The sequence below is a fragment of the Cupressus sempervirens genome, chromosome 2 (genome assembly GCF_028749045.1).
Source record: "Cupressus sempervirens isolate cs-2001-9-10 chromosome 2, ASM2874904v1, whole genome shotgun sequence".
NCBI lineage: Eukaryota > Viridiplantae > Streptophyta > Pinopsida > Cupressales > Cupressaceae > Cupressus > Cupressus sempervirens.
Window position 1 is genome coordinate 431,467,427 of NC_143119.1, and position 20,962 is coordinate 431,488,388.

Genomic DNA, 20,962 nt, shown 5'->3' on the forward strand with positions numbered 1-20,962 from the left:
GAAAAGTGTGCAGGAAAATTTCAATTAATTCGAAGGCCATATTGTGAAGATAAAAATGTACAGTAGTGGCCTTTTCTTTTAATGTTTTTTTTGTAGGGGATCTCGTGATATGACATTTGTGATCAAGAATTATATTTCACGAAAGATAAAATGGGTCTGGCTAAGATGTCGTATTAGGTTTATTCACTTGGAGAAGGCTTGCGAAGGTTATGCATTCCTTTACCTATTCTGGTTGTTTTCTTGTTCGTGGTTATTTCATTATGTTTTACATTTGGTCGTGTTGATGTGGAAGTATTAAGAGATGATTTGACAATTCATGGCAATGTCTCTTCGTTCCTTATGTTCTGTCAAAATTTCGTTTCTTTTGCCCAATTATTGTAGCGTCAAGACTTTGATCATTGTTGCAGGAATACTCGAATGGTCAATTTTTTTTTAATTCATTTTGTTAGTTCTTCCTTCATGGTGGTATCATTCTTTTTCAGTTTTTGCCGTGAATGGAGTGTGTAGGCTGCATAAATTTGAGCAATAGGTTTGGTCAAGCTCATCCATATCTATTTTTGGGGCGCTGAAGATAATTCTTAGTGTAAATCTTTATCGTGGGATAGTGCATGGTATTCTAGAATGTTTTGGTGTATTGGTTATTGCTTTCATCCCGACATCTCCTTTAAGTCGGTTACAATCTCTCTAACCTTGATTACTATTGGAAAGCCCTGCTCTGCATCTGGGCCAATAGAGGGCAAGTGGGTGTGCCAACCGGATTGGAGTTGATCTTACCAAATCTTAGGTAGTGTCGAGGCATTAAGCGCATGTTGTAATATTTAAAGCTCATATTTAATGTAATCTCCTTGACAATAGTGCCGTAACTCTTCTATATAGATATGCGTAACCCTGGGCTAGTTTCTTTTGCCTTACAAGAGGCAACCGCTCATTCCACTCGAAGATTTTATTGACGGCTATCGGCCAACGTTTAATTTTGATTGATTGTTTTCCTCGTCTTGGAGGTCTAATCTTTCCTATTTGGTAATGGCAGTGTTATTTGCTTTGTGCCAGGTTGAGTAGGCACTCGTATTTGTTTTGAGCACTTAATCCTGCATTATCACTGCTCTAAGTCTTCCTCTGTCTCTTGAGTTTACATTAGGGTTACATTTTTAAAGTTTAGTGATAGTCAAAGGTAAAGGTTTTGATCAAGGTAGCTGCTGTGTTTGAGTGACTTAAACCCAATGTAATCCTGCATTATCACTACTCTAAGTCTTCCTCTGTCTCTTGAGTTTACATTAGGGTTACATTTTTAAAGTTTAGTGATAGTCGAAGGTAAAGGTTTTGATCAAGGTAGCTGCTGTTTTTGAGTGACTTAAACCCAATGTTATTGCAATTGTGGTGAATATAGCTAACCCATATGTTCTTTTCAACAATGTAACGACCCTATGTTCTCTTGAGGAGCTTGCGTAGCTTACTCTGTAAGTGCAGAGTTCATTTAAGCGCATTAAAACTTTGGCGACATTGATTACATATGTGCTTTAATGGATGTCATTACTCTAGATAAGATCAATATCTAGGATATCACATATGCTGCCATTTATTCTCGTATGTGTAGAATGAATTGAGTGGTGATGGGTCGTGAGGAGTCATTGAGTTTGAGATTGGGTTAGGCATCATCTGCCGCTCTGTGGGGGCCTTGTCACAATTATTTTGGGAGCAAAGTTACCTCCTCTAGACATTAGCTAAATCTTTCAATGAGAATTTGTATGATAGCTAAGAAGTAATTATCTGTGTTTTTTTCCCTTTCTGTGAGGACTTGTTTTGATTGAGAAGCCATTGGTTGTGGGGTTTGTCAAAATTTTCTAAGGAGATTTTTAGCTTAGTGTAAAATCTGAGATAACTATTAGTATTGATATAAAAGTAAGGTTTGCTAATCTGTTCATGATTACTTGTTTAGGATGCTCTTAGTTTTATAAATTTTATAATTATATTCTCTTGTAGGGTAAGCTATAATGTTTAGAAATACAAGTTCTTGAATACAATTTTGGCTGGCTATATCAAATTGAAAGTTAAGAAAATTCATGGTATTGAAAAGTACACAATTTTTGAATAACTCTAATCTATCTGTGATCATGAAGCTTTGAAGATTTAACACTGATGAGATTATTATTTTTCATAAACTTAATAAATTGTGGTATTTTTGCTTTAATATATATTCCTAGATTTCACGTCAATCGTGACTTGGCATCATAGAAGTCTTTGCCAAAGAGATAAGTATTCTATGTTACATTACCAAGAATAGTGTATGTTCTTATCACTGACTCAATTATAGTTGGGTTAATGAGTTATGAATATCTCTCTTGGTTGTAGGGTGCAACAAGAAGCAATTAGATGAGATACATATTCAGAGGGATATGTTTTAACTTTGGAGGGAGGCTGCATCAGATATTATTGTGATGAATAAAATTGTCCCTGTTGAGAGGGTGTCTTTGTTGATAGATAATCTCAGTTTTTAATGCATTCTTCCCTGGGAGAAGTTTGAGGTGAAATCGCTCGTTCCACCCTCTGCAAGTAGGTATGTGGACCACCCTCTACAAGTAGGTATGGTGGAAATGCATTCTTCTTTGGAAGAAGTTTTAGGTGAAAGCACTTGTTTCACCCTTTGTGAGTAGGTATAGTGGACCACCCTGTATGAGTAGGCATGGTGGAAATCGGTGCGTGACTCCATGACTATAATTTTATGTGCTTATGAAGTAAATAAGGTAAATTATGTTATGCTAAGATAACAAATTTTATGTGATGTGAGTTTATCATTGATATCTTTGGTTGCAACTATGTGTGCTTACAATATTAAAGATCTTTCTCTTGCTAAGAGGTAGTGTTGAAGATTATAGCTGCGATATAGATCTTTGTGTCTAATTTTATGAAATAGAAATATGTTGCTTATCATCATTATTGCCATCTTTAGTTGAAAGAGATTTGTGATAATTTTTAAAATAATATTATATAAAAATACTTTTTCGTTTGTCATGTGAAGAGGCATGCATATGGAAATATGAAGTTTGAATACTTGGAAATATGAATGGACCTTCGTGTGTAAGATGAAGAGTCCATATGCAATCTATTTATATGATTGTTTGGTTTATTGTAAAGTATCAAGTGAAAGCTTTGTACTCGAACATTTTTTTTGTCAATAAAAGAGATATTTTGTTGGTGTGGCTGAGTTTTTCCCTTCAAGTGGAAGGGTTTGCCCAAGATATTTTGTGTATTGTTTATGCTCTTCTTTATTCTCTATTTCTGGGCAAAAACTTTAACAACCCTCATCGTCCTTGATGCTCTCTTGGTTCCCTTCTTGTTCTTTCGTTGGTTTTTTTGTGTACTTGTGTTCTCTTTTGCCCCTCCCTCCTCTTGTGCTCACCGACACTTTGAGTCACGCTCTAGTTTGTATTACGAAGTAATTGGAAAATATTTGCTTGTTACTAACAGTGATCAAAAGATCAATTTATACAAGAGACTAAATGATGTTTCCTTAAGAAACAATCATAAAGAATAGAAACACTCTATTCTAGAAACAAAAAACTAAATGTTAGAAACATTCTAATATTTACAGAAGATTACAATAGATAACCATTAGATACTTAACAGAGATAATAGAAACTATCTATAATCGTAATACCCTCCCTTAATGGTTAATCTACCCAGAGCATGAAGTTGTCAAAAAAACGTAAGACACATTTTGTCTACTCAAGGTGCTCTGCACTGTTCGCTGTGGGTTGCAACCAGATTGCTTAGATAGGGCAACTCAGTGCTTTTGACATTTATCCTTCATTTGACCAAACTTGTGGCAATAGTTGCATTGAATGTTCTTCTTCGAGGAGCCTTCTAGCTCTGGAGCAAAGGATGTCTGCTGAGAAGACTACTGATGGTACTTTGGATAATGCTCCAAAACTTTGCAAATGAGCATGATGTTCCAAAACAAACCACAAAAAGCCATGATTTTTGAGTTGAAAAATCAATCAAAACCCAACATGATTTTTGAGGTGAAAAAACAATCAAAACCTAATATGATTTTTGTGGTGAAAAATCAATCAAAGCCTGACATTACAAAGCTTTGTTTCTTTTAGGAAAAACGGTAAAACCCAATAGATAATTTTTGAGGAAAAAATTACAAGCCCAGAAAGGAATCCCACAAACTTTGTGAATTTTAGAATTAGAAAATTTTAAGGGAAAATTTATAGAAACCCATCAGATTTTTTTTAGGGAAAAAAATATGAAGACCCATCAGAAAGGGAAAAAAAAAATGAAAATCCACCAGAATTTTTAAGGGAGGCAAAACACGAGACTTTGAATGGTTTAGCAACACATGCAAACAACATGCAAGTACATGCAACAAACATGCAAGCACATGCAACCTTCAAAAAATAGCGACTCAAGAAATTTGAAGGGCGACCCAAAAGAGAGCTCGAAAAATTTAGAAAGAATATATTGTCGGTTTTTTGGATCGACTGGCTTAAAAATTGAGGCTCCTGAAAAAATTTAACGACAACCGGTTAAGCTCTCAAAAAACCCACCAAGAATCAGAAGTCAACAGATTCAGATCTCTCAAAACAGAAACCGTAGTTGGATTATAGAGAGAGTTGGAAGCAAATATGCATGTAAATAATTTCGGAAATAAAAGTAGATAATTTCAACCAAGAAATTATAATTATTTTCAAAAAAAATTAGAGTATTGGCTCTGATACCATATTACGAAGTAACTGGAAAATATTTGCTTATTATTAAAAGTGATCAAAAGATCAATTTATACAAGAGATTGAATGATGTTTCCTTAAGAAACAATCGTAAAGAATAGAAACATTCTATTCTAGAAACAAAAAACTAAATATTAGAAACATTTTAATATTTACAGAAGATTACAATAGATAACCATTAGATACTAAATAGAGATAATAGAAACTATCTACTATCGTAATAAGTTCTTCTCTTGTCTTCGTCTTTAATTGGGATTTTGTGTTTGTTTAGCTTTCTTTTATTGGTACTTGGTGTTTTTCTTCTTTTATTTTTGCCTCCCATCAGCTAGATCTTGAGGTTTTATCCACTTGCATTTTCTTGAGTTTTTCGCATTAGTTGCTTTGCTTTTAGGTTGTTTGTGTATTCCCTTGTTTTTGTGAGCTTTTAGTTTGTTTGCTTATACTCTCTTTCTCTCTCTCTCTCTCTCACACACACACTCTCTCTCTCACACACACACACACACACACACACACACTCACACTCACACACACACTCATAGTCACACTCACAGTCACACTTAACACAGATAGAATGTGTGTGCACGAGTGTCAAAACTTTTTCTAGTTTGATAGGAGGCTATTGCTAGTGCTTAGGTTTGCATGGGTTTGTCTTGGTTGTTTTTTGATCTCTTTTATTTTTCATTGTTAATATTTTTATTTGTTTGTAGATGTATGTGTATAGTCTTCTATTTTGATAATTATTTAGGGCTTATGTGTGTATAGGTCTACATATGCTTAGACCTATATACATTTAGATTGAATGTGGTTGCCTTTTTAGATTCCATTTGTAGATGTGTATTCTTATGTGCATATACACACTCACACTCACACACACACATCTATATCTATATACATATACACATATATACATATATATTATAATATATCATAATATATAGTTAATATAAATACTATAACAATATATATGTGTGTGTAGAATACCTTTACATTTTAATTTTAATTTTAGTTTTTGTCTGTTGTTCAATTGACATTGTCCTTTATTTTTTATTATATTAGGCCTACACGCATATAGATCTTTGTATTAGGGCTTTATTTTATTTTATTTGTCTTTTACTTTGTAGGTCTCTTTTAATTAATTAATTATTTAAAATTTTCACATATATAAATATATGTATAAACACACACACGCACACATATAGACCTAACACACACACACACACACACACACAGAGGTATATTTGTGTTATATGTATATTGTTAAGTTTTTTTGCGTGGTTCTCATTTCTTGGTTTTGGTTCTTTCTTTCAATTTATTTTCATGGGTTTGCTTTTTGATATACTATTAGTATACTTAATAATTTATTATTTTTGGGTTCCTTTTTATTCATTTTTCGAATGTTTTTCTTTTGTTAGTTTATAACTTTTGTTTCTCCCACCTCTTGGTTGTTCACTAATTCCTTTTTATGATTGTTGCACCCCCATTTTTAAATTATTATTTTGTTTTAAATTTATTGTGTTGTTTATATGTCATTTATTCTCCTCTTATTCTCTGCATAGTTTTGTGTGTTGTCCACCTTGTCTTCTTATAGCTCTTGAGCAAGACTTGGTTTGCATCTTTAAACTATTTCTAATCCTGCACTCTTTCATTCTTATAATGGATCACATAGTGTGATCTGAAATGTTGATGCTAAAAAATACACAATCGAATCCAAAAAAGAACCTGCTTTACAAATAAATTGTGGAATTCTGATAATGTTAATTTTTTGTGAGTGTCATCATCTACAAAGAGTCTTGCAAAATCTTTGTAGCACCCACTAGCAACTTCTTCATCCGTATATGGTGCTACTCTATCTGGCATACCAAGTACTTCCTCACTATAGTACCTTGGAGTTAAGGCATAAGCAAAGACGTGCAATAAGGTAGTCATCTTTTCCTAACGATGATGAAAGATTGATTCAAGTTGATTGCATAAGGCTTCACATTTTGTGGGGTCATCCTCATGTGTTTGTATAGAATGTCTTATCTTCTCTATCATTGTATCCATGCCATCATGACATCCCCAAACAGGGCTGATTTGAATCAGCAAAGCGGAGCATAGTCATGATAGGGTCCGTGAAACCTAATACAAATTGCACACGAGCCCACCAAATGTCATCCATTATCAATGCCTTGACCTTTTGTGCCCTCTCTGAATTCGAAGCCTTCCATATACCCCAATGGCTAGAAATAACCATTTGGCTTAAGTCCCCTTACATCTTGACAAGTTGTCTCATAACAATAGTGTGAGATGCAAATCGGGTTTCAGCTAGCTAAGTAAGTTAATCATAACAATATGCCAGTAGATAGTAAACAAAGTTTTATAGAATTTGATAATTGAACATGATATAAAATACATTCAAATTAAATAAATAAATGAAATTCTCTACTTACAATTTACCATCAGCAACTTCAAATTGGAGAATGCTCTAAATATCAATTGTGACATGTGCTGCTTTATCACAAACATTTGTATTTGCTCTCCGTCTTGGTATATTTGCTTCACCCAATCTATTTGGGTGCCAATTTGTTGCATGACCAAGTTTAGGGAGTGTAGGGTGCATGGTGCCCCAAAAATATGGTCATACCGGCCCTCAACCGAAGAACCTTCACCCATGTAATTTTTTGCATTGTTTGTAACCAGTTGAACTACATTCTCACTACCCACAATCTCTATGGCCTCAATGAGAATTTTGGAAATGAATTATGAATCTTTCACTTTCTCTTCATAATCAACTGCCTTAAAAAACATTGCTCCTTTGGGTGACACTACAATCACATTAATCAATGGCAGGGTTCTCATATCTTTCCATCCATCCAAAACAATAGAAAAACTCAAAGTTTTCCATGAATTTCTAATTGGTTGAATTGATCTCTCTACACAGACCTTCTCTTTTTGCAATAAAGTAGTATGCACCTTTTCATACCCGAGACTTGTGTAATCAGCCGGTGTTTTATTTATGGCTGCCACCATTTTCTTTCAATTTGGTGATGTCACCAAATTGAAAGAAAATGGTGGCAGCCATAAATAAAACACCGGCTGATTACACAAGTCTCGGGTATGAAAAGGTGCATACTACTTTATTGAAGACCATTGGCATAGAGGTACATGCAATGGCTTGATCAGCAAGCTCACTTAATTCCATGTTAAATGCGGTGTCCAATGAACCTCTTTTGCAGGCAATAGTTTCTAGTTCTTCCTCTTCCACTCCTAGTATAGGTACTTGCAAGAATTGACGTTTGGAGGATAATATAGTTTTCTCCACCATTTTTGATCTGGCAGTGTCATTGATGCAAGCTGTGGATAGTTGTTCTTTCTTGCCACACTATTGGGAAGGTTTATGTATGTAATAAAATAATTGAAGGTATATCACCAAGATAGCCTCTACATTTTGGTGAATATTGCTGTTGTTTCTCTGTTAGTTTTTGATGTCAAACTTTTCTCAAAGAGGTTTTTCCATAGCCTTTAATTCTCAAAAAATTCAATTATCAATGTTTTGTATGGTTTTATAGGATAATTTTTAGCTTGCTCAATTATGTATTGGTATGCACCTTTCGACTTTAAGTGGGTTTAATGAGTTTTGGAGTAAAACATAACAAGGGAATAGTAGAATTGTTTTTTGCAGTTTGTTTTGATAGTTTAGCAATTTAAACAGTGTGTTTATACTTTGGAGTGATGCTAAAAACTAAAGGTCTTGCAGGAAGTAGGTAATATGATTCCTGATGATTTTAAAAGGAATAATCTGATATTGCTAAGAATCAAAAACTCTGGTAAAGAGGGCCTATATACAGACTTGCTATACAACCTACACTTTGGAAAAAGGAGGTAAGAATATATCCCGCTTGTTTAAATTCAATTTGTATATTATAAGTCATTCATAGAAGATCTATTTTGAGGCCTGATTATTTTTTGTGCATTTTGGCTCTTGGGTAAAGCGCATACATTGTTAAAAAAAGGTGTTAATTGAGTAATTGTTAAATTTGAAAGGGCACAAGTAAATTATCTTCTCCTTTCACTTTTTGTTTTGTTTAAAATCATGTGATACAAGTTAAATAGTTGAATTATTTTAGATGGTTGAAAACCGCAAAAATGTAATTGGTAGAGAAATATAAGAAATTGTACTTAAAAAGTGAGGTGCGACATTTAATTAAAAAAAAAAGATTCATAAGGACAAATGGAAATGAATAACATGTACTCATTTAAATCTTATTATTTTTATTAAAATGTGGAAGCATTACTTTCTAACTGCATGTGCTTTGCAATGATAAACATTCATTTTCAAAGAGCGGATCTAAAGAAGCAGTTTCAAAAGGCTTAATGTTCTCTTGCCCTTTTCGGGGGGGGGGGGGGTGTGTGCTTTTCTCTGTGGTACCATAGGCTGCTTTGGCCTCGTGGGTGTTATTAAAATCTTTCATTCTTTCATTCATTCATTCAATGTCATGTGCAAGTGCTTCAAGTATTATTGTGCAGTCCTGTTCTCCTTCCTATGTGAGCTGTTCATATCTAGGGCTCTTTATATTCAGTTTCACTAACCAACAAATTTTTGGTTATCCTTTTAAGGCTTGGAGGTTTCTTATTGGTGCTTCTTGATCGGATTACTCCAGTTATAGTACTTCTTCACCTGCTTTTAATGAATGAACTCATTTGTGACACTTGCAACAAGGAGAGCTCCTTATCATTAGGCACTTGATTTCCCAATTACTGGTATTCTTAGTAGGGCCACATTTTCTATACCTAGAGTGCAACCCTGAGATCCTTGACATTCATCTATGGCATGAAAATGTTTTGTGAAACTTGAATTGGCAGCTTTGAAGTGCAAATATTTATTTGAATTATATCTGAAGTATTGGATTTATTCAGTTAAGTTTTTTTTTCAACCATCAAAATCTAGATTTTTTGGAAGATACCCTTTATACAGAAACAACTATAAGATACTCTTTATGTAATGTCCCCCTTTTTGGCAAGTCTATGCAGTTGATGGAGTTAGCTCATCATAGCAACCGTCATGAGCTAACAGGGTGTTTTGGGGGTACTAGTTTTGGACTTACTAGTTTTAGTAAGTCTATTTTTGGAAGTTGCTATTTTTGGCAGTGCAGTGAGTGGCTTTGGCTGTTGGTCATCACCTGGTTGCATGAGCTCTTATTTATTCATTAATTATTAAGTTGCATTATTACAATGATATTTATATTATTATAATAATGACATTAAGAGATATTTCTAAAAAGTGTGTTGGAAAGTTGCAAGTGTTGAGTTCTTTTGGGAAACTTCCACAATTTCTGAAGTGAAGTTTTTTAGGAAACTTCGGCCAAAAAAGGATTATAAATAGGAGCTCATTTCATTGGGAAAAGGCACGCTTGAAAATTGATTTGCTTTTGTTGCCTTTGTGGCTTTTTCTTGAGTTCTGATTTCTTCGCCTTTGTTGTGGTATAAGTGTCTGAAGTTGAGTGGGCAATTCACTGCTGAGGTATAGTGATTTGTGATATTTTGAATATTTATTATCTCCCTAACTGTGTTTCTTGTGGCTGAGAGTTATTGTCTTGCTGAAAGATTGAATTCTGAAGGTGGTTTAAGAATTGCATTTGCAAATAGATTTGCTCTTTTCTCCTGTTGTGACTACTGTGGCTAAGGAGATAGATTTACTGAAGGAAGTTAATTGTGTTTGCACATCCAATAATGGCAATTAAAGTCGGGGTGCGATTTGGAGAATTCTGAGGCTGCCGTTTTGACCCTAAGACCACGGGTGGACTCTCTGATATTCAGAAATTCATATCAGAGAGGGAATGCCCATATTCAAGGCTGGGCAGATTGTCTGAGAGCAGCGTTTGGTGATAGGAGGATCACGTTTGCAGGCCCAGCAGCACGAATGCTTAACTTGTGTTTTGTTTGTGTGTTTGCGTTTTGATTGGGAGGCTCGGCAATTATCTGAACTGTCTGTGGCCAGCAATTGGGAACTGAAATACAGTTGCAGACCTGTGCTATTCATTTCCTGGGGCTGGAAATTGAAATCAGAAGCGGCTAGGGCAGTGGAAGGGAGCTGCATTGACATCCCAGTCTGGCGACTTCATTATTCTAGTGGTTTCACTATCCCACAAGGCAGTGCAAAGGAATGACATTATATGATCGGGTTCTTGGCGTTAAATAAGTCATTGTTGTGCACATTGTTAGAGCAAAAGTATATTAGATGAACTTGGAAATTAAATGTCAAACGTTGCCATTCCAAAGATTATTAATTTGCAAGAATTCATAGGACAAGAATCATATATCAAGATTGGCATTCATGTAATTTCTTGTGAGCATTGATTGCATTATCTAGCTTGAATTTGAAACTTTATATTCTGTGATATCCGGGAAGCCTGCCAAGTGTTTGACGAAATGTCAAACCCATAAATTTGTAGGAAGAAGTTGTTGTTTAAGTTAGATATAACCAGACAGGATTTTTACACTTTATACAAGATCAAAGTTAATATCCTTCTTAAGTCTTCCAATTCTTCCAAGCCCACAAAATTAGCTTTTATAGAGAGAGCTAGGAGCCCAAGATAATGCACATCAGATCAATAACTAGGGAATCTTTAAAGGCTTGCATGTATGCAATAAATTTTCTTCCAGAAAGATCCATCATTTTTCTAAGCGCTGCTGTTGCTGCATTGAGCTCTTTCATCAAAATTGAAGCTTCAGATCCAAATACAACTATGGTATCTTTGAATGATGAGAGGGTATATTCACCCCCACAAGAAGCCACCGATGGAGAAATCACTGACCAAGGAAACCAAGAGCTTAAAAGACTAACTAGAGGTAAGCAAGGGAAATTGAGGACTCACCAACCCCTGGCAGAGCTCTTAATTTTGTGCAGTTCATCATTATTTTTAAATATTTAGATTTAGATCTCTATTTTAATTTATATTTAGTATTTTAATTTTATTTTTTATATAGATTCAAATGTGGAATATTTTTAATTAGTTGATTGCAGGATGTACAGGTTTGGGAGGCCTGAAATGTGTTTTTGTGCGGCTTTAAACTCAGATTTTCCATCAGATTTCTCTATCAAACTGGGTATTGTAAGTATTCCCCATAGTCAGAGAGCTAAAGGAGGTTGTAAGAAATTATCTTGAATTTTAGAAGGCAGCCATCCCTGTCCTGAAGGGACTCTCCAGCAAGGTTCAAAGTTCAAACTAATGACTAATCTCTAATTTCAGATCTTTCACCTGGGCCATTCATGAAAACCAATGGTAGTTTGTATGGCTTGGAAGAAGCGTTGAGGAGTTTCTGGATGCCAGGAAATGAAACCAGTGATGATGGCATATAATGTTTATGGACCTTGCCCCTGCACACTTGTAGCCACCTGGAGTTGCTGATTAGAAAAGTTGAACAAGTTGTTGGTCTTTTTTCTATTCAATAAAATCGTCTTTATGTGATGCTATATTGTATGCCCGTTCTTCTGTGATTTCGTGAACACTTGTGTTCCTATAAGTAAACACTTATTAGCAGACATTTATGGCTGTCCACCTTTTGACCCTGCTATGGCAAGTCTGAACAGTTATCATTTATGCAATGTTACATATATGAGGTATGTAGATGCTTTGATTGTTGGTACAGTTGTGTTGTTGTTTCATGTTGTAATGCTATGTGTGAAGTGTCAAACTTCCCAGAATGTCATAACAGAACATTGGATGATCTTTCAACAATTCCAACCAGATTTTTATCAGCAAGAAATACTTATGTTGCAATGTCAAGCTGTCCTTATGTTGCAAATTTGCAAAAAAAAAAAAAAAGTGTTGTTCAGTGGTATTAAAGCTGGTGATCTTGCTAGCTTGTTGGTCAACACCTGTTGAGTTCTTTGGTTGAATGATAAGAGTTTCAGTGGCTTCATATCTCTTTGCATGTCCATTTTAGTTTCATATTTGTTGGACGGTTGCTAGAATGATGTTGAAAAGATGTCTATAGTTGATAAGCTTATTTTTGAGTTGATGCAAAATTGTTTGATCCGATGAAGAGCCCAACCAAATATTAGGAGTATCTATAGATTGTGGAAAACCCAAACATGTGAACCTAACTATGCAAGAAGATTAGAAAAATACTCTGGATTATAATACAAATGAGTATCTTGAAAGAGCAATAAACGAAGGAAGTGTAAATGTTGAAGGAAGAGGAATTGGCATCCACTACTAAAGAGAAGGTTGAAAGGAAATTGGTATGAGAAGATTCAAGTGATGCCGCCTTCTTGTTGATGATTTTCCAAAAATAGTGATAAATAGCAATAAGAAAATCATAATAAAGATGCACAAGACGCAAGAGATAATCCTAGGAAAACTCTCCCACTTGAAGGGAAAAACCCAGCCACACCAGCAAAATATCTCTTTTATTAATAATAAATATACAAGTACAATGCTTTCCACTTGATGTATCCCACAATACACTAAACAATCAAATATATAAGTTGAAATGATTACTCTTCATATTACACCTGAAGTTCTCTTCAATTTCCATAGAAAACTCTTCACATGACACGTCTCTCCAAGTATTATTGCAACTATTGTCATAAATATAATCTCCAGCTGTTGACACAATATTTTCTCTATTTCAACATATATCAAAATTGGAGATAAAGATCCCTATCTCAGCTACAATCTTCAACATTCTCTTTTAGCAAGAGAGAGATCTTTAGTATGGTAGACACACATAGCTGCAACCAAAAGCATGTTATCTCAGCATAACATAATTCACCATATAAACACATAAAATTAAAGTCATGGAGGTTCACACACGTGGCTTTCACCATGCCTACTCGGAGAGGGTGGAATGAGGCTTTCACCTTAGATTTCTCCCAGAGAAGTATGCAGTTCCACCATGCCTACTCGCAGAGGGTTGTCCACTATACCTACTTGGAAAGGGTGGAATAAGGGCTTTCACCTCAGACTTCTCCTAGAGAAGAATGCATCTCCACCATGCCTACTCGCAGAGGGTGGAACTAGGGAATTCACTTCGGACTTCTACCTCTTAGAGAAGAACTCATTATGGTAACATGTATCAAAACGACTCCCTATCAACCATAGTAACATGACGCCCCCACCTCCCGCCTCTTTTTGCCCACATCTCAGAGATGGGGATGTACAGGAGACTTGGGAACTTCATTGCTAGCGATGCCACCAGATTTTGCCACCTCCACCGAGGATGGGGGAACGTCCTGGTGTTGACTATTTGTTGATTCGACCATTTATGTTCAATGTTCTAATTCAATGCAATGTTCAAGTATTTACTCTTTTACATCTTTATATCTTTTATTGCAATACATCTTTTCATAACTAGCATTTTAAGTACCATATGTATAGTATATACAACTTTCCTGTCCCCCTGTCATCCCCAAATTAAGGCCTCTTTGTCCTGTCCCAGAAACTTGCCCCCTTGTTCTGTCATCCCTTCGTCCCCTAGGGCAATGTAACTATGCTCTCAACAGGGACAATTTTGATCACCACAATAAGACAACTGGGTCCAGTTTTACCAAATAAACATGCATAGAATTTGGATGTCTCCCGTTGTCGCATAACCTCCGTTTGAAGTTGAATATACTTCCACTGAATATAAATTTAGTCTCATGACTGCAAGCAATTGTTCCCATTTCTATAGCCAACATATGATCTTTCATCATCTTGATGCATCTTGCAACTAAAAGAGATTAATAAAATCAACCTATCATAAATATCAATGCTAAAAACATACTATTTCCAGTTATATAACAAAAATTCATAAAAAAAATAGAATACTGGTTTCTATGTTGGTGCCAAACCAAAGTCCATTCAACAACCGTTGTAGCTGATAGAATATTTAATGTAATATTTTATTATAAAGTTATCCCTTTTAATTTAACAAAAATAAAATATTAAAGTAATAAATTTAATGTTTCAGGTTGGCAATGGAAGGATTTTAAGGACATGAACCTCCCACCTAAGGAAGCAGAAGATCTAAAAAGAAGCTTATCAAACAGGAAAGTAACTTTCAATTTTGGTAAGGACAAGTTGATGTGGGATTGAAGCAAGAGCAAGGAATACAACTCGAAGGAGGGGTATAAATTCTTCAGGTGTCTCCAAATGAGCACAAAGGACTCCCTGTTACATACAAATTGTTGGTCCAATTTTAAATGCTCCTTTATATAATGTTCATTAAAATTTCAAGTTCGTTGAGGACGATGAAACACAAGGGGAATGATATGTTACATCCCAAATTTTGACCCAATTTAAAATGTTCATATAGCCGTTGAGGTTTCACATGAAGTTAGTTGTCAGTTAAAACTTGTTACAATCATGTGAAATGGTAAGATGGTTAATCGTTATAATTTCATATGAAGATGAAATGCTAGTTAACCGTTATGATGATATTTTAAAGCTATTTTGGAAGTTGATTCTTTATCATGAATTCATGGGAATTGAAAAGGCGGTTAGCTGTTTTGATCATTTATGATTAATAACTTGTTATGATAATATGATCTAAGTGTGGAGAATTTCCTTGTAGGGAGCACGTCAAAGCAGTGGAAGCATTGTCAAAAAAGAATTGGGCACAGGGGCACCACCATCATGGGCAAATAGGTGTGAATCTTGAATCACCATGGCTAAGGGTAAACGACTAGGCAAGCAAGAGTGTACGTTGGACAATACCATGAGCTACTTGGATAACATATAAAACATTTAAATATTTAAACATAATCAAAATTCGTACCTTTGATGATTTATGTTGGTATCCTCGTCATTTCATTATATACGTATATAAATACACAAAAGGTATGATGCCACCATGCTATTAAATTACCCAAGTTTGTCTCTATTAACATACGTATACATATATATGCATATACTTTGGGAGGATATGAAGATAGAATAAATTCTCCAAATTATGCACGTATATAGATATCCGTATCCTAATAGGTATAATCTTGGACACAATAATAGTATGCTGACATCATTTGAAAATAATATATATGCAAATATATATATATATATATATATATATATATATATATATATATATACATACATACATACATAATTATAAGTTATTCTTTAAAAAAGGAGTCCATCGAAGTCTTTTTTTAAAATTATAAGTCTCTATAAGAGACGAGTACACTCGACATCTGTTTTTTTAAAAAAAAAATTAGTGAACCAAGAAGCCGATTATCTTTTTGTAACTGCCACCAAGAGCCATGGCTTCTATTTGAGCCTTCTATATTATTCCCATTTGATTTATGCTCGAGTGTATGTTGAGAGCTGTAAATTTTATTAGATCGTGTTTGGTGTAGACTTATCAAAGAGTTTGATATGTATTCTGAAAAATGATGGACTGATGTCTTCCTGTTAACAAACTTAATATACTTGCTGTAAATTATAATAACCTTCTCTCAGATCAGTATTGTCAGTTGTAATTGATATGATCTACAGAATGGAAATTATACCAATATATATATAAATTGAAACATGATGTAATAGAGTCATGACTCTATATGTACATGTCCCAACTTTACATATCGGTTCATTAAGTTAATGATAACCGGTGTCATATAAACTAATGTATTAACCCCGATATTAAACACCACCCAATATAAAATCGAAGATGGCGTTTCACTTTATTTAATGGTCTGTCGATACATATATCATTGGTAGTGAATATAATATGATCTAGTGTTAGTCGCCTGAATTATTATTGCCACGTAGTATTCATAGATAGTGGCACGTAATATTAACAGACAAACAGATTTCAATACTGCTCTATAACTGTTAGCATATATATATATATATATATATATATATATATATATATATATATATATATGTATAACTTACTGGTTTAAGTCAGATGATTCAACACTCAACAACTAACTTCCTTAATAAGAGCAAGCATCGATTCTGTAGTTCTATTTCAGTTCCCTCTTCTCTTTTCTTTCCTTATTTCTTACGGCTGATATTGGAGAGAATCCGGGCCACTGTTCTTGATATTAAATGGTCTTCAAAATCTGAGATCTGCATTTGAAAATCAGACTTTCGAGAGCCGGCCATTCGGAGTTAATTAAAGATCCATTCTTTCATTGATTAGGTTATGTGATTAGTTTTCCTAATCTTTATTTTGGTATATGTACTGCATTCGAAAGTATAGATGCAAAAGTGGTGCAGGAGCACGTCTGCGACAGGAAGACAACCTACAATATGACTAAAATGCAGGGCACAAAGCAAATATCAAAAAGTTTTGAGTTTAAAATCTAAAATTTGAAATGTTTGTGTGTGTGTGAGTTTAGAGTTTTATGTTTTAAAATAAATGTCCTTTTTTTTGTGGTGGAAATGTTTAGGTGGCATTCTTATAAGCCTACCCAACATTATTCACTTAGGACTTAGTATGAGTTTATTTTAGATTATTTTGGGTGTGTTAACGGTTTCTAATTTTTGAAAATGTTTATGGGAAAAATCAAAAGGAAGAAAATGATGAATATTCCTAAAGCACCATGTGTAGGCATTCAAAATGTAACCGCCACAAGAAAGCTATGATGGATTTTTGGGAGTTACATTAGAAGGTGAATATTCCTAAAGCACCATGTGTAGGCATTCAAAATGTAACCGCCACAAGAAAGCTATGATGGATTTTTGGGAGTTACATTAGAAGGTTTTTCAAAAGAGAAAGAGTGCATATTGTAAGAGAGATTTTTGAAGAGAGATTTTTGAAGAAAGATTTTTGGAGAGAGATTTTTTTTGGGAGAAAGTGAATAGAATGAAGTTCTTGAGATTTTCTGTAATTTTCTGAAGTTTCTAGTGTTGTACAGATGTGATTGTGTAGTATTCTACATACATTTTTCTATTTGTGTTTAGATCAACATCTTGGAAGAAATCTGAAAATCAGATCTTAATAGTTTAATATTTTCTTATTGTTCATTTCCTATCAGCCGGATCTCTCTGTTGTTTTGAGAGTGGTCTTTGCATGGGGGTTTTCTAAAGATCCTCCAATGGTCTTTGTCAGCCATTGGAGGATCCTCTGTAATTTCATGTATTTATTTATTTTTGTATTGTTGTCTCATATCAGGTTACAGGAAAACCCAGTTGTAATGCAGATTTGAATGGGCAACATCTTCATGTGTTGACCCTCATTTCATTAAATTTCTATGCATTTGCTGAAATTTGCATTCATGCATGTGAAGCCTGAAGTCATGTATTTGATTTTCTAAAGGTTTTAAAATCCCTCTGCATCAAAAAGTAGTTTCAAGGATTTTCAAATAACAATGCTTGTTTGTGAGGCAAACTAACTCAATCGAATAGTTCATTCAATCAAGCACACCAAGTTATCTCACCATGTTAAGTCTGAACCAAAGACATATGTCATTCTATGATTTCCTCTTCGAAACAACTTGTCTTTCAAATTTGAATTATAATCCTTTGAAGTTTTTCTTAAGAGAAGTCCGTAAGGACTGTTTTGTGCTAGTATTGAAATATTATTTCCATCAGCTGAGTTTCAGCAAATGAATTGATATCCTCTATGAACAGACACCTAGGACTCACCAGGCTGGTTGGCCAAGAAGGGTGAAGAGGTGGAAAGAAAGTTCTGCAAGAACAAGAAGCAGAAATCAGAATTGATATGATAATTTTATTACTTTTAAAGAACTATTCAACAGCTCATGTTTGTCCAATATGTACCCTGTTGCCAAGTCGAGTGGTGGAATTAAGAACCAGAATGCTCAGTGGCTGGATAAGGTGTTCCATGTCTATTCTGGGTAGGGAGGGCCTTTCTTAAATGAGATTTGTGAGGATATTTTGAGGGTCTGTGGTTGGGAGGTTAAGCCCTTGACAATGTTTCCCCTCTCCACAAGATGCCCAGACATGCACCAGACAAAGATGAGTTATGCATTCAAACATTTGTTGGTAATAGGTATTTTACTTTGATGATGTTTATACAAGTATAAGATATGATGGATTGATTTATATCATCGATTAGTTATTTCCTTTAATAAAAGTAACTTTTCTCGTCAATGTAATTAGTAACTAGCTAGATTGGTTGGTTTTCCAACTGAACATGGAATACATCTATATGCAAGAGATAGGTTTATCTGATGGATTGTTATTTCAGTCTTCTATTTATGTGAATAATGAGTATGAGTGTATTTTCTAATTGAATGTTATTGCCATAGTTAGCAATGGAAGGAGAAGGGATGATATAGTGGTATTTGATGCCCTAAATAATACAATGGCACTTGACACCCTAAATGATACAGTGGTATTTGATGCCCTAATCGATATGTTGGTATTTGATGCCCTAAATGATACAGTGTTATTTGATGCCCTAAATGATACGGTGGTATTTGATGCCCTAAATGATAAAATGGTATTTGATGGTAATGGTGTTTTGATAAAGTGGTATAGCTATTTATTCCTAAGCGGCATATATGTATTAACTTGGGTTTTTTAGAAGCATCCCTAGACAGATTTCGGTTTTGAATTCTACAATATGTAGATTTTTCCCTTGTTAAAATCATTGATGGTGTTTTTAAATTGTTAGTTATGAAATTTTCCATTTAACTGTTTTGTAACCATTAATCTCATTCACATGAACATAACTGTTATAACTATCATCCTATGAATATGAAGTATTCATTGTATTTCTTTGATATGATATGATGTTAGTTAAGACTTGGGAAAAGTGGATGTTACATTCCCTCCCTAAAACATTATGTTGGAATAAAGCTTGTCTGCCTAAGGTAGGATTTTTCACATTGTTAGTTTTAAATAGGAAGGTCCTTACCTTGTAAAGATTTAAGAAAATGGGATTGCAAGGCCCAAGTAGATGTCCTTTATGCGAAAATGAGGAAGAATCCATTGACAACTTTTTGTTTGCATTGCCCTTTTTCAAGTTAATGTTGGAAATGCCTTTGTTCGCAATTGGGTTGGGTATCAACATTTCCATAAACTATAACTTATATGCTTCATGCTTGACCCGCCCCTCTTTCAAAAGGATAGTATTTATAGCTCTTTATAGATATCTACACCTTCCATAGTCCTATGGGAATAATGGAAGGAATACAACCAAATAACTTTTCATGATAAGAAGATGAATGTAGAACAACTTCTAATCAAAATTGAGACTTTTGTTATTGAACTTACCAATAGTCGGATTTTGAATAAACAAAAGGAGGCTATAATGTCTCATTGGGATGAGAAAATGAGAGGCAAGTGGTAGGCCTAAAATTACCTCCATTATAGGAATTGGGGGGGGGAGACTTCAAAAAGAAAATGCGAGATGTGCCAATGGCAACCACCCAAGGAGGGTTGGTTTAAACTCAATTTTGATGGATCTTCAAGAGGGAATTTGGGAAGACCAGGCATTAATTGTAGTATCTATAACTCAGAAGGCATGAAGTTACAAATTTAGCAAGATATATTGGAATAGAAACAAATAATGATTGGAATCAATGGCTTTAGTTGAATGACTAGAACTGTGCTTTAGTTGAAGGACTAGAATTGTGTAAAACTCTTTGTTGCAAGAATGTGAAATTGAAGGGGATTTTGCAGTTATAATAAATGCGATAAGGAAATGATCCCTCATTAATTGGAAACTGGACTCAATTTTATCTAGAGCGCTCTCACTATGTTAGATCTTTGACAAGATCACAATCAATCATATGTATGGGGAGGGAAATCAAAGAGTGGACGATTTAGCTAATATAGGTATAGAAGATCATACATAAGAAGTCGAAATTTCAGTACAAGGACTCCATCTGAATTATGGATAGTTTAGATTTTTGAGATTTTTTAACCATAGTTTTCATCTCATTATCCTAGGGAAGATTTAGATGTCTTTCTTTAGCTTTCACCCACTTCCTACATCTTGCGTCCCAAGACAATATAATTAGATAGATAGATTCGTTGTGGAAGATGGTGTTGGAGCCTAGGAAAATGAGTTTGAGGTGATTTTAGAGGTTATGGAATCTTCCAATTGGGACTCAATGGACATTCAGAATGATGGGGAGCCTCTTTACCCCCATTTTATGCTAGAAGAGTAACATAGGTTTATTACTGCTGTATTTTAATGTGACTTAGCCAACAAAACACTCTTTGGTGTAACAAACTCATAATGACGCTGCATAAGATATGTTTTTCTTAGCCGAGGAACGACTACTTTGCTCTATTAGATGTATTTTTTGATGATTTAGATGTATATTTTATTTTGTTAAAGAAAAT

At 34.5% G+C, this 20,962-nt stretch overlaps 1 protein-coding gene across 1 annotated transcript in view; it reads left to right on the forward strand.

Annotated features, from left to right (window-relative positions):
- The window catches only part of LOC149572936 (phosphoglycolate phosphatase), a 76,986-nt gene that overhangs the window by 50,316 nt on the left and 5,708 nt on the right, over positions 1-20,962 (forward strand). Inside the window, exon 5 of the mRNA XM_089814052.1 lies at positions 8,467-8,591. Within this exon, the coding sequence (XP_089670178.1) occupies positions 8,467-8,591 (125 nt within the window). The remainder of the gene's footprint in view (positions 1-8,466; positions 8,592-20,962) is intronic.